The sequence below is a fragment of the Anguilla anguilla genome, chromosome 2, assembly GCF_013347855.1.
Source record: "Anguilla anguilla isolate fAngAng1 chromosome 2, fAngAng1.pri, whole genome shotgun sequence".
NCBI lineage: Eukaryota > Metazoa > Chordata > Actinopteri > Anguilliformes > Anguillidae > Anguilla > Anguilla anguilla.
In genome coordinates this window covers 39,857,859-39,872,140 of record NC_049202.1, presented here as the reverse complement: position 1 = coordinate 39,872,140, position 14,282 = coordinate 39,857,859, and the positions used below count along the sequence as shown (strand labels likewise).

The following is a 14,282-nucleotide window of genomic DNA, read 5'->3' as shown; positions in this document are numbered from 1 at the left end:
CTGGCACCAACAATCATACTGTGGTCAAAGTCACTTAGATAATGCATCTTGCCCATTCTAATGTTTGTTTGAACAAAAAACTAAACTTCTTCATCATTTCAGCTTGCTTTATACATCAAATTGCAGTCACGTGATTTTCTGTTTGCTGGAGCAGGTTATTTGCATTAACAAGCAGGTGTACCTGATAAAGTGGCCACTGAATGTTAAAAAGCTATAATTGGCAATAAAATAAATATCTCTCTCTTCTTTCCAATTCACTTAGAACAATTGTGTGACAGGAAACCATCTGGGAGGCAGGCCTGTCCAAAGAATACCCCAATAACTCGTTCCTGATTAGTTAACTGTTTATGCAGCTTGTCACTCGCTTCTGATTTTCTGCTCAGAGCAGCAACAATCAGTCAAACTTTGCATTCAGTTACATACATGTCTATAATGTCAGTTGCCTGCAATGCAAGTTAGTCAATATTTTAAAAATCATTGATCATTTTAAATACCTAGCCTACTGTTTCTTATCAGTTTATCCAGCTAGCTGGATATCTATCAGTCCACCTATCGTCTTGCTTGCTACTGTAGATAGCCACTTGCTGCTTGCTAGCTAGCTGTTACTGTCTAGATAGCGAGCTAGCTGCCTAGCTACCTTGCTTGTCAGGGGTGGAGCTAGCCTGTCATAAATGTGGGTGTGAGGAATGATGAGAAATAGAGTGTCATGCTTAGAACAATGCAAAGGAAAAGCGAGTCAATTTAAAGATACAGTTGATTTCAACATCAACGCAGATTGAGAAATATATAATATTTGTCTTTTTTAAACACAAACGATGCACAATGTTCCTTGTCAACATTAATTGTCATGAATTAGGCCTAACTTAGCATCTATGTCTGAGTACTACGGGGGCCCCCATGGCTGAACAAATGGACACACTGCACACAGGACATCCCCACTAATTCCATTTCTGTTGCTAGCACTGCAGGTAGCTAGCATGAAAACAATGTTATTGTTTTTACATTGGTGAGTGTTAGTATGGCTGTATGTATTATTGATTTGTAAATAATGTTTTCCTTTTGAGTGTTTTCTTGTTTTGTAAATTATGTGAAGGTCTATTTTTAAATGTGTTTTATGTTTCCTTTTGATCTTTTAAAAAGGAATGTGTTTTAAATGTAAAATGTAAACAAAAACCATTAAAGATACATTTTACATTGGTCTGACTAGTAGTTAAAATATCAGTACAGTAGCTCTGATGACTGTTTTACATTAGCTAACATGAGTATGACTATAATTTGTTTCAATAACATTTAGCTATGTATGTAATCACAACATTACCTCAGAATCCTCACAGCTGACAGAGTTTGTGGAGTTTGACAAATTGTAGCTGCTTGAGCAGAAAACCTCTGGTTCTCAAGTATAGTCCATCAGTAGTGAATGACTAAGAGCATAAACAGTTAATTAGGGATGAGAAAGTGGTTGTTTTTCTCAAGGCAGGCCTGACCGTATAACAACTTTGGCTTGCCATCGTGTGACTGTACACCCCCTCAACTCAATGCCTAGGTTATGAAAGCCAAGATGTCCTATTTTAGGGCCAAAGTGCATTGTGCCCTCATAGCCAAGTGACACAAGCAATCAGGATTGAATGAGTTGGGTGGACGTACTGCATGTGGTGCACTGGTGTGGTAGTCATTACTGTGGAAAGAACAGGACTGACAGATATGCACATCCTAACTGGGGGTAATTTTTGCTCTGGCAAAGCTATATAGTTGTGGTAGACTGGGATTCTCTTCAATATGAGCCTAATATTGATTCAGGAATATTCTCCACAGCAGATTATAGAAGTGAACCTAAATCAAATTTTTAATGTGAAAATTAGCCATTTAGCAGTAACTATTCATCATTCTCATGTCAGACTTCTGAAGCTAAGCAGGTGTGGGCTTGGTTAGTAACTCTGTAATTGGATGGGAAATCTGGAAAAATGAAGTTGCAGGTGTAAGAGGTGTGCATGGAGCTGTACGATGAACTATTTTCTCTGGGCCAAAATATAAATATGATGTCTCTGCACAGTAATGGGGCACTATGCTGTATAATGTGCTGTCATTCAGTTCTGAGGTGCTCATTAAATATCCCATGACACTTTCTGAAAGCGTTGGGATGTTTTTCTTGTCAAATTCCAAGAAAACTCTACATCTGGTCACCAACACTCATCTCCTACATATGCGCAAGACCTTGAATCCCCAATCCACATTGATACCTCAGTTTGTTAACCTACTTAAAATTTCAATTGAGTCCCTACCGGGTTAGGTAAAGGTTAAAATTACTAGATCCTGCACCTGAACATGGCCTTCTACCAATGAACATGGCTTTTGGGCAGACACACCATTCAATCGCTCAGATTGTGAGCCTTGACAACAGTCTGACATACAACATGATTGGGATTGAGATTGCAGCTGAGTACATATCTTGTTCCTGCATCATGACCTTATGTCTCCAATCGTGTGCCATTTACAGACAGAAAGCCATTGTTTAAAGTCTGTCATAGTTGGCGTAGTCAAGAAAGTGAACCAAATGACATCTGAATTTATGATCAAAATCTATATCTGAGCTTGATGTGGACACTTCCCTGATCGTTGTCTTGCCCAGATTTTAATGCGGTTGGCAGTTCAGCTTTCAGTAATTTTACAATTTAAAAACAGCTGGAACTTTGTATTCCTTGATTCGGGTGTCACTTTTTTCAATACAAAAAGTGCATGTGGTTTTGTTGATCTCCTTTCTAACTCAGGTCGGTTGGCAGACTTGTCATTTTGTCCCCAGGTTTGGGTCTTATGTCCCCTTGCACTCTTTCAAGTTTCCCTTATACAGCGTCATCTTTAGTCAAATACCAATAATTTGTTTCTTTAGCATAATGGTTATGTTGTCTCACTATGTCAAGACAAGAGCTGTCAAATCTGATCTGAATAGGGCTGTGTGGGTATTGACATTTTTCTCATTACCCCTCTTCATATGAGGTAGCTCGTTGACTAAGCATTTCATTTGTTGTTGGTTGTTACTAACTAGCTAGACATTAGACAGCTGACTAACATCTTTCAGACCTAGATTACTGCAAAAATGATTTTTATTCAGAATGGACAGTGAACATGAAATACGACATTAAATCTGGTCAACATTTACAGAACACAACTGTCTGTGAAAAATAGGTGACACGCCCACAAGCGGCCGATTGTGGGACGCAGGAGCGGCGCCGCGTACAGTGTGGCTTCACCGTAAATGCTTCAGTGCTGGGTGTGTCATTACCCACCAACCTGTGTCTGTAGTGTTTTAACTCTGAAAAGGTCCCGTTTTTATACATAGCCAACCAGCGTTACGCTGATGACCAGCGGCGTCAGACGTATCCAGCATTATAGCATCGATCTCTGCACCAGCAGCGACCTAATTTCATAAAGATTATTTCCTAAAGACTACTCCCTTCTCCTGGGAATGTGCTTTCTGTGCACCGTCGCTCTCCTCAATTCCACCGAAGACGCGCAGCTTTGGTGGTTTGTTGGAAACGCACGCACAAAAATCTGTTATATTTCACGCAGTTGTTGTGTAGCTATTCTATTCAGTTTATTTAAAGTCTCAGTTTCAGAGAAAACTCTAAAATATGTCGGTGGCGTTATCTCCGCGGACTTCTAATCCTATCGTTTCTAGAACTACAGCGTCCACAATTATTCATCCATACCCTATCAATTTCATCACAATTGCAGTGAATGAATTTCGTGTGATTGTATGTGCAAAATTAGTTTCGATAGCGCTTTATCGAGTAATTATTTTCAAAGCACCGCGTCATTAAATTCGCACCTGGCTGAAAACACCTGTTGTTTTCTATTGTCTTCCGGGGGGGTTTTGTGACGAAAATATCACAGACTGCCAGTATTTCTTTAGTCAGTGGATTATTTTATTTTATTTAAAAAACGCAGTCATTTAAAGCCTAAATATTTAGGAAAGTCGGAGAAGGAGGAGGATATAGCATTTACGACGTAATTTAATTATAAAGTCACCGAAGCGCGATGCCCTCGCTCTGGCCTATCTATTGTTAAAGGAAACTTTCACTCGCTGTCTCTGCAGGTGTATGTGTGTTATTGAGAAACATGGTGCTGACTTCTGTGCAAATCGCATCAAAGAGATGGGAATCTTTATCTGAATCCCAATAATATTGGTCAAATTCGAGAGGAGAACGCATTATCAGGGAGAAACATTCAGGGAGAACGCATTAGCCAAGCGTTGCCAAATATGGTATTTGTATTTGGCGCCATCCCTAGTACTACTTAGTACGTACTACTTAGCATGTTCTGCATAGCAAGGAACTACCTAGGCTAGCACATACCACATAGAACACACTACTTAGTACATACTGCTCAGTGTATACTACACAGTACATACTACTTAGAACATACCACCTAGTGTATACTACATAGCACATACTACATAGTTCATACTACTTAGTACATATTACATAGTACGTACTGCCTAGTGTATTCTACACAGCATGTACTACTTAATACATTCTACCTAGTACATACTACATAGCACAGATTTAGATGAGCACTGCTGCTTCACATCAAAGATGCACCTAGGCAGTGATAATAAAACAGACTTACACAACGGGTACGTTAACATAAACAAGTAAATTTCAGTTGGGCTTAACACTGCTTTTTTCAAAAACTGTTCAACCTGGAAAGCGGCTGAGGACACTGAGAGAGCAATTACAAATATATTATTTTCTAAAGTATGCATATGTCAGGCTTATATTCTTTAAAATGTGCATCAAGCTACTGCTGACATTATCAACAGATGTGCTGTCTACTACGCCGAATGATTGGCAGAAATTAGTGTAACCACTTTCTCTCTGAGAACCATTAAGGGTCCGGCAGAATGGTGTATATAGTTTACTCTTGAACTTTTTGTCCTCTACTGGATTACAATGTGAGGGTGTAGTTTAGAGTTTATGTTGTTGGCAGGGTGCAAATTTCTGTGTCCTGTAGGTGGCAGTAATACGCTTTGCAGTGTTCGACATTCCATTAGAATCCGCAAAGACTTTCCTTTCTTTTTCTCATCCACTGGACTGTATAAAATTGTTCTCATCACTGAATAGTTCATTGGTTCACAGTGGTTCTCACAGAGCGTACAGAAGAACTGGAGATGGTAGGAGAGGCCAGGTGGCGCAGCCTAGGAAGTAACGGGAAACAGCCTCTACTGCGCATGCTGAGGGCAAAAGAGCTTCAATGTAGAAAACCAAGCTTATTTAACTAGCAAAGAAAACATAATCGGTAATTTTTTTTGTGATTATATATTTCATTATGAGTAGTAGGTTGTGAAATAATAGTTGTTTTGGTCGAAAGGTCTTGGGGAAATATTTATTAAAATGTAGGCTACATATTTTATTACATGTTATTATTATGTGTTTTTCATATGAAACGTAATGATCGTTAATTGAGTTTCAGAATACCATCGGGAAAGCTTTATTTTGCATTCAAACGTCTGATATTCCCCATTAATTTTAAAGGGAGATCTAATGTTTTGCCCTCAGCACAGTTCAGGCTTACTTCCGGTACTTCACAAGCTTAGGTTCGCTAGCAGAAGGCGTGCTCGCCTGTCTTCTGTAGGAGCCGCAGTAGTTTCATACGTCCTGCCACATGCATATCGACTTGAAACACTACATTACCCAGTATCTATGTACTTTATACTCCTTCCGCACAACACCCAGATAGCTCAGCGCAACGAGTTGGTTGTTATAATCATCGTTTTAGTTGATGCAGGAAAAAATTCAACGGTGCACAATATTTTAAATATTTAATTCCTGCGTAAACGGCCAGGGTAGACTTTCGGTGATCTCGAGTGAGTTAACCCTCGAATGATGGCAACGGAAAGTGAAAACGACATTGAGATTCCACCGGCGGGTAGTCAAATTGAGAAGTCGAAAAAAGGTAACGTTATCTAGCTAGCTAGCTCTAGTTGAGTCAGCTGCAGCATGTTTGTTACCTTCTCTGTGCTTACCACAAGAAAGCTACGAGTTGAAACTACAAGTGAATTTGAATATTCCAAATCCGCATCGTCATTTTGTTCCTCTCCACATCTTATTGTAATCCGTGTTTATTTGCGTAAGCGTTATCGATAGTTAAAAAAATGTCTTTCGTTAGCACAAAACAGCTTCCCTCGCTTGCTGCATGATTTAACGTTAGATCAAAACCAGCATATGCTCAAATAATTTGCAACATTGTTAAGAAGGAAGGTTTATGGTCAGAGGTTGTGAAGTACCTTTAAACTTGATCTGAACTCTACATGTGTTCATATTGCTTAACTGGCTACTTGTCTACAGGACGTTTAATTTAATTATGTTCGATTTGCATGCTGCTCGAGTACAAATTCAAGTTTTTTTTTGTTGTTTTTTTTTTTTTTTTTAAACCTGCTCGTTTGTTTTTTCTCACACCCTTTCTTTCCCCCTCCAACATCCTTCAGAATTCGTCTGGACTCAACAGGCAACATGGCTACTGGTCCGCACTCGTTTGTCCATGGACTCCGACTTCAATCGGCCAGTGTGCAAGATGAAGAAACTCTGGGCGAGGGTGGCTGAGAAGGTGACAGCTAAACTGAAGGAATCTGGAGAAGATGTTTCTGTGAGATCCCATGAGTGTGACAGCAAATGGAGGAATATGTTGTCAACCTACAGGAAAAATGCAGAGAAAGCCAAAAGACTTGGTGCTCATATCGTTCATTGGGAGTTTTTTCATGAGATGCACGATGTGCTGGGGAAAAGCAGTGACGAGTTGGATGGACAACGGAAGGATACATTAAATGGGAGTAAATTGGCCACTCTTATAGCGAGTAAAAAGTATACCCCAATCCTTCCTACTCCACCTGTGCCTCCTACCCCCCTCTCCTCTCGCCCTCCCCAAGATGTATTGCAGTTATACTTAGAGCTCCAAGAGAGAAAGATGGACTTGTGGATGCAACAGAAAGCTTTGGAGGAGAGAAAGATAGAAGCTATTAATAACCTGGCCCGAGCAATCTCCAGTTTAGCTGAGGACCGTAACACCCAGTCACCAAACAGTGGGTAGGCTGGCATGCAGGGTGGTGCAGCGTTCCCTGATAAAAACACCAGTAACAGTCCTGTGAACATTCTGGTGTGTTTTACTAACTGACAGATGTACAGTATTAACAACAGATTTAAAGAAACAGATCTGCAGTCCTGAGGTTGTGCAAATGCAAGTGTTGTTTGCGGGCAAAATTACTACAGTCTCATGGAGAAAAAAGAAGAAATGCGACAAAATACAGTTGGTAGTTTCTTGGGTATGCAGAGATTTAAAGTTAACGTTTCCACTAAGACTTTACTTTTTAGAGCAACCATTGCTTTTACATTTATGCTACAAAGCTTGTTTTTATTTTACATAGAATTTTTAGTTGTAATAAGTTTTTTCCACGATTCCAGCTCAATCAATTTTCACAATTCCAGCTCAGTGAGAGGTATTCGAGACATTAACTGATGCCATTGCGATGTGACTGGAGTTGTCTTTATTTTCCAAAATTTGATCGTTGATGCATTTCTCATTTATCAGATCTTGTGCTGAGAAAAAAAATGTTAACCACATTAAAAGCCATCTTACAGAAAAATTTGACTTCAAGGTTCCAAGAAATCTGTGCAGGGTACTTTCAAGAGTGTAATTATTCTGAATACAAAACCAATTTTTAAAGAAATTGTTTATTGAGACTGAGGTATAGAATGTAACCCAAACAAACAGAAACTGTCTTTTGTTTTAAATAAATTACAAAAAGAAAAAGCAGTAGGTTAAACGACCAGCTTATCACAATGGAAAGAATGCTTGAAGTGTCAGTAATTCAGACTAATTCACTTTATTCAAGTAAATCGATTTCTCCATCACTGCAGCCCCTCCAGTAGATGTGCTGAAACTCAGTATCTCACTCCATTCTCTCTGATCCACACGTTATAACTGCTCAGCATATTCACTTTTTTTCATTTGTATATACAGTAAATCTGCAATGGCCTCTCTCTTCCTTACCCCGTCCTCTTCTATTTCTCCCTCTGCCTCTTTTTGCATTTCCCTCTTAGCTTTTGCAGGAAATCGGTCTCCTCCTTCCAAGAACATGTTATGTAGTATACAGGCTGTCAGCACAACAGCCTTTGCCCTATCAAAATTTACCATGTCCAGATACTTTAGCCTTTGGAACCTACTTTTGAGTTCAGCAGTAGCCTGGTCAAACACATCCAAATGAGCTTCTAGGGACTGATTGTAAAATTTTTCCCTTGGGCAACCAGCTGTTGGATATGGTGTCAGTATTTGGCCAGAGAGAGGGTAACCCAGCCTGGCTATTAAGTAAGAATCCCGGGGCAACATTTCAGGTTGCTGTTTGAGTCTCTCCTTCAGGCTGCTGGCTTTGTCACTATCTGAACCCTTGCTGATCCGACAATGCATGAACTTGCCTTGGCTGTCACATACAAGCTCCAGGTTCAGCCAGGAGTCCAGATGGGTTTCTTTTTCCAAAACTCTTTCTTCTTCTCCCTCTATTTCTTGTTTCCCAACGGGGCCCCGGAGAGGTATGCGAGTGCTCCCCAAGATGCCAAAAACCCTGGGGAGATCCTTTTCTCCTAGTAAGCCAGAAAATGGTTGCAGGTTCTGCTCTGCCTCTTGACCTGAAATATAGGAAAAACGGGTAAGAATACGGGGGTATTGTCTCAAAATAAATCCATACAGAGGACTGTACAGGGACTACAGCTAGCAAACAAACTACTTAAAGTAATAATCTCGAAGATTTTCATTTAAATAAATGTCTGTTAAGTCACTATCTATCGCCGAATGAGGTAACACAATGGTGATTGTGCCCTTGCATTTTCAGTATTACCAAGTATTATGAACTGGGTGTCTGTGGGGACATTCCCGGGAATAAATCACGAGCAGCGCAGAGTTAGTCACATGTTTTCCATAACCCATCAGTGGTTGGTCCGCCAGAGAGGGTAGGCGGAGCTAACGCAACAGGCTCACTCTTCAACTCACTTGTGTGTGAACGGCATACTGTTTTTTTTCCGGTGTCAGAGATGTAATGTAGCTACCTAACATTACCATAAACATTGCCATCAAGTTTATCAATATATTACAATGATAGGAATAAGTTAGCCTAATGTTAGACAATGAATGAGTATGTACATAACGTTACTTTTATAACAACCATTTTTTATTCAGTAAATAGTAAGTGTTATAGTTACCGTCTCAGAAGACATCATTCCCTTTTCGCTTTCATGTGTACTGGTGACCTCAAATTGTTATGGAGGCGTGGCCCAGGTGCCAACTGACTGACGTCACACAGACGACACTGTTTGGATCTCTGGGAAGTGAGGTCCAAAAACACACCTGCAATTACCGCTTATCGCCATAGATGCCTCCAATGACAATGAAACGGAGATCTTCGAGATTGTTACTTTAAATAAGAAGTTGTGTTGCAAGTCTTTACGGGCAGCCATGTTGACCATAAGTTACATCTTTTTTCGTCAGCCCCTCTTCAATTCTAATGGGATAGTACAAATAAGATGATATAGTTTCACTTTGGTTCTAGGTTTGAAGGCTTCATTCATTGATCAAAGAGATTGCAGCCATTACAGCAATCTTTACACCCAACAGGCACTACATAACACAATCCTGAAGTGTATACATGCTATGATTGGTTGGAGTAATGTGGGCTTTACCAAGGATGTCTTACAATCTAATTGGCTGGAATTGAGTCAGTGGGAAAAAAAACCTACTTGCGGATTTTTTCCCAAATCGTGCGGGCAAGGATGTCTGAAAAATCCACACATAAATGCAAATAACAAGTGATGCACAAATGTGAGCCAGCTGTATATATTTGTGGATCGGCTACATTTATTTGTGAATCCGCTGCATTTATTTGTGGATCAGCTGCATTTATTTGTGAATTCGCTGCATTATTTGTGAATCAGCTGCATTTATTTGTGGATCAGCTGCATTTCTTCGTGCATTAGCAACATTCATTTATGTATTTATTTTTGAAACAATAATACCCCTATGTGAGAACTATGTATCTGCAAATGGCTACCAGTCTTTTGTTTTTTGTCTGACTTTCTTTTATTACACAAAATGAGAATGTTTATCGATGTACTCTGCATTTACCAGTTAGCCATCTGATGTGTTGGTTTTCCAGTGCGTTCACACGGTCACAAAACGAGAAGAAAATGCGATGAATATTCCCTTTTTCCACACGGAAGCGAGCAGATACCGATCGATAGCTGAGACGACTGGAGAGGAGAGCTAGGGAAAGTAGGACAGTGTGGTTGAGGGAAAGGCGGGGCCGGCCTGGTCGTCGACTTCTATTGTAACCGCAGTCTGAGTTCTGGAGAAGGTCTTTGATGTACTTAAAATAGAGAAGAGGAGTTGGGCTGAAAAACATGCTACAGTGTCATATTGCTTCTAAACAGGCGGCAATCACAGTAAATGCTAAGCAAATTATTAGGAGCCAATAGGACCAACAGGCTGGCATTTGCATTATGCAGAGGGACTCGGAAAATACATTGGGAAAGGTTTTCCCCCCCAACTACACCAACTACAAATAGACAGGAATGATAACATGGTTCCCATAATTGTTGAAAGTCCTGCTATTTGGAAAAAATAATTAATCAAGACATTATTATAGAGATACTTTAAAACATGTTTTAAAAATTTCCCACATAAACTTGACAAGCTTAATGTACATGTTAAATATAAAGTTTGAAGTCACAAGAATCCACATTTCCTCAAAACAATTGGTGTTTTGGTGGGCTGGGTTGATGGCTGATCATGGGACAGAATTCATTTTAAGGAAAATTAATTTATAAAAAAGGCAATTTTTACATATTTCTCATAGACTACAATACTCATGATAAAGCCTACTGTACACACATAAGTCCTTGAATTTGGTATGATTAAATTGGCAATATAGATAAATGTAGGGCCCAAGTTAAGATGACACTCACAGTAACAACCAGTTGTATATACCACTTGGATTGTTTCTGAAATACAGATGTCTTTTTTTTTTACATCTTCCAAAACCCACTGGACTCAAGAACACTAAAAAGCCCATACCTGAATTGAGTCATTCTCATTCACATTGTCAGCTCCCAGCTTTGACTGTTGAGGCATCTCAGAATATTCTGGTGGTGTCGAAACTGGAAGCTGCTGTGGACAAGTTGGCCCAACCAAGGTTCTTGCTTTTTCAATCAGTTCGGTCTCAAGAATGTCCTCCACTGCCTGATCCAGGCGCCACTCAAGCTCCCTATGAGATAGTGGCTCCCAGTCTGACTGTAGGAGCTCGAGCACAGCCCGGCCCGCTGACAGCACACGTGCACTGTTGTACATCCCTAGGAGGCAGAGGAGGACAAGGCAGGTTTAGATTATAACCAGTTGAAATAATTTACCCATTTTTCTTTTCTTTTTTTCCCTGTATGCCTTTGAACCTATGCTCCCGCTATTCGGTTAGCTTATCCATGTTTCTAGTCAGTTTACTCTATAGTTTCCTCAACGTTACGACAATGCTGCTACCCTAGGAGCACTTTCGACAATTCCGTTCCGTTCCGAAGGGCTGTCCTAAAATTTCGTTTTTACCGTGAAGAACCTGACCCGCAAGCGTAGACATGTGTTACCACGGCGGGACAATTGAATTATAACCATTATAACCATGCAACCCCGAACAAAAATACTAATAATAAATAAAATAACTTATGCTACATGCCAAGCTTAGGTAGCTATAGGCCCACTAGTCTGACTCCTGCAACTTTGGGACTAAATTGGCCCACCTTTTAGTTAATAAAACTCAAAAGTAACTTAAACATCCAGTGAACACAGTGATTTACAAGCTATTTTACTATCATGTTCTCTACTTTACTTGATGAACGTTTTTACCAAGTTACTGATACCAGTCATGCAGCAGAGCTTTAAAAAAATATTAACTTGTCATATTCAAGTGTTCTTTATCATACATACTTGCAATCTTAGTTACATCAACCTTGAATTAGATAAGCAGTGTTGTGCATATATGCAATACTAATTCAACTTTACGACTACCCAGGAAGCTAGCTATGATCCCGTCATCTAGACGCATCGGTACTCACCGTGTCCCAGTAAACGTGATATGGAAACACCCCAGTCGGTTATATAGAAAAATATATAACGCAGGGAACTGGAAGATTTTCGTCGGTTGGTAGGGTTTGATAATTTGCCCGGTCTTGGAAGTTTAGCAGCTCCGCACGGTCACTCAGCGTGCTTCCTGTCGCAAAAATGCGCACGCATCTTCCTACGTCATTACTGTTTACAAACTTTGAAGAGGGTGGAAGCACACTTCCGATTTCCGGTTTCTTCTTGAGCTTGGGTGATTCCTAAGTTCTTATACAGTTCAGTGGGTGATCCTACAAACACATTGATGCCTCCTGCTAAATAACGGGTTTCCCAACCCTAGGGCCTGTATCACCAAGCGGATTACTGAGGTAGATGGAACTGTCGAACCATAAGTCAAACCCAGAATCCTCCTAAATCTGGAACATGGACTGAAGCAAAAAGTGATGCCCTGGGTTCTATTCAGTGAAGTTATCCTGCTAACTCGGTAACACTGCTTTGTGATACAGGCTCCTGGTCATGGAGAATGCCTGTTTTCTATACAATCTTAATTGCAATTCCTGAAGTGTAAAGATCACCTATCGCAGAAAAGAAAATGCTTAACAAAAGAACTGTGCCTTGGAAAACAAATTATATTTGTGGACTGAAAAGAGTTTGCAGAAGGGCAGAACACAAATGGATAAAAAGTAATGTAACTATACAGCTGGATATTTTTAGTGAACATCTCACTACGTATAACAGAGCTGTCCACTTGTGAGACAAATGCATTATTCAAAGCTTATCACTGACAATGTGCATAACCCTAGGATGCTGTTTTCAACCATTGATCACCTTCAGGCCAAAGCTTGGGTCCCACCAGCCAGGCCTCAGCCTCAAATGTGATGAATTGCTTCACAATGATCAGGGAAAATCAACTCAGTAAGATTGCTTCACAGCTGAAGCCAACCACTTGTTCTCTTGACCCTATCCCCTCTAGGTTTTACAACTTTGACTGTCCATTGAATATAAATCTGTCCTCAAAATTGGGCTTTTCCCCTAAAGCTTTTAAGACCGCAATTGTAAAGTATTAGAAAAAGTGGTTTTTAAGCAAATTAACAATTACCTTAATGAAAACATCCTAGAAAATTTACAATCAAGTTTTAGAGTGTACCACAGCACAATGACAGCACTGGTTAAGGTTGTCCCTAAATGACCTAAGACTGTATTGATTCTAATAATGTGTTTGTTTTAATTTTTTTAGATCTTAGCGTCGCATTCGACACTATAGAACATGACATTTTAATTGATAGGCTTGAAAATTGGATTGGTTTCTCTAGCAATGTTTTAAACAGGTTTTATACATATATTACTGGTAGAAAGTTCACTGTAAAATTAGATGAGCACTTTTTAGCATGTTAGTATAGACTGTGACATCTCACAAGGTAGCATCTTGGGACCCCTCCTGCTCTCTCTGTACGTGCTGCCTCTCAGAGATATTATTCGCAGGCACTCAGCTTTATTTGTCTGTGAAGCAAAGTGCCATCTCTATTTAAACAAACTGCCTCACTCATAAAAATGATTGGATGAACAGTAATTCAAAAGTAAAAGTTTCTACTTTGCACTTTGTCTTCACAGACAAAACAGAGGAACGGAATCTGGGTGCTATTTTTGACTGATCTAAATTTTTATTTGCATATCAACAAGGTCACAAAGTCTGCCTTCTCCATCTCAGAAATATAGCCAAGGTGAGACCTTTCTTAATGCAGCAAGATGCAGAGAGGCTGGTACATAATTTTATTTTTAGCCAACTAGACTGCTTTAACTGGCTTACCCAAAAAACAAGTTAACTGACTTTGACTGGTACAAAATGCTGCCGCCAGAGTTTTAACCAAATCAAAGAAACAAGATCATATAACCCCTGTACTACAAACCCTGCACTGGCTCCCTGTGTATTTTAGCATAGATTCTAAGATTCTTGGTTTTTAAATCATTTAATAGCAGTGCACCTCTGTATTTAGCAGATATGCTTTTAAGGTATGTGCCCAGCAGATATCACAGGTCCTCCGGTACCAGCCTCCTAACTGTACCAAGGGTTGGGGTTAAGAGAAGTGAAGGGACATTCCATTTCTGCAGCCCTAGCCATTGGAACAAACTGTTGGAGGGTCCAC

The 14,282-nt window shown here is 39.9% G+C and overlaps 2 protein-coding genes across 3 annotated transcripts; one reads left to right on the top strand and one right to left on the bottom strand.

The window, feature by feature from the left end:
- Window positions 1-5,346: 5,346 nt before the first annotated feature.
- LOC118220274 lies at window positions 5,347-7,638 on the top strand. Of its 2 annotated transcripts, none has more exons than XM_035404075.1 (2): window positions 5,347-5,949; window positions 6,482-7,638. In XM_035404075.1, the coding sequence occupies exons 1-2, from the start codon at window positions 5,877-5,879 to the stop codon at window positions 7,078-7,080; spliced, it is 672 nt and encodes a 223-aa protein (XP_035259966.1). In that variant the 5' UTR covers window positions 5,347-5,876; the 3' UTR covers window positions 7,081-7,638. The 2 variants fall into 2 exon arrangements, with proteins under 2 accessions (XP_035259966.1, XP_035259965.1); XM_035404074.1 differs by lacking the exon at window positions 5,347-5,949 and adding an exon at window positions 5,982-6,123.
- Window positions 7,639-7,705: 67 nt separating this feature from the next.
- On the bottom strand, window positions 7,706-12,507 carry LOC118220246 (putative nuclease HARBI1). Its single transcript, XM_035404021.1, has 4 exons — window positions 12,135-12,507; window positions 11,110-11,384; window positions 10,162-10,402; window positions 7,706-8,672 (listed from the first exon to the last, which is right to left on the bottom strand). Exons 2-4 carry the CDS (start codon window positions 11,380-11,382, stop codon window positions 7,966-7,968), a joined length of 1,221 nt encoding a protein of 406 aa, XP_035259912.1. The 5' UTR covers window positions 11,383-11,384; window positions 12,135-12,507; the 3' UTR covers window positions 7,706-7,965.
- Between the last annotated feature and the right edge of the window lie 1,775 nt (window positions 12,508-14,282).

Bases quoted from the DNA above. Each gene is read 5' to 3' on its own strand.
- LOC118220274 (XM_035404074.1), top strand. From the start codon at position 5,994: ATGTTTGTTACCTTCTCTGTGCTTACCACAAGAAAGCTACGAGTTGAA. The intron at 6,124-6,481 runs GTAAGCGTTATC...AACATCCTTCAG, and splicing joins TGTAATCCGTGTTTATTTGC to AATTCGTCTGGACTCAACAG.
- LOC118220246 (XM_035404021.1), bottom strand. From the start codon at position 11,382: ATGTACAACAGTGCACGTGTGCTGTCAGCGGGCCGGGCTGTGCTCGAG. The intron at 10,403-11,109 runs GTATGGGCTTTT...CTCTATTTTAAG, and splicing joins ATGAGAATGACTCAATTCAG to TACATCAAAGACCTTCTCCA. The intron at 8,673-10,161 runs GTAAATGCAGAG...CCTATATTTCAG, and splicing joins ACACATCAGATGGCTAACTG to GTCAAGAGGCAGAGCAGAAC.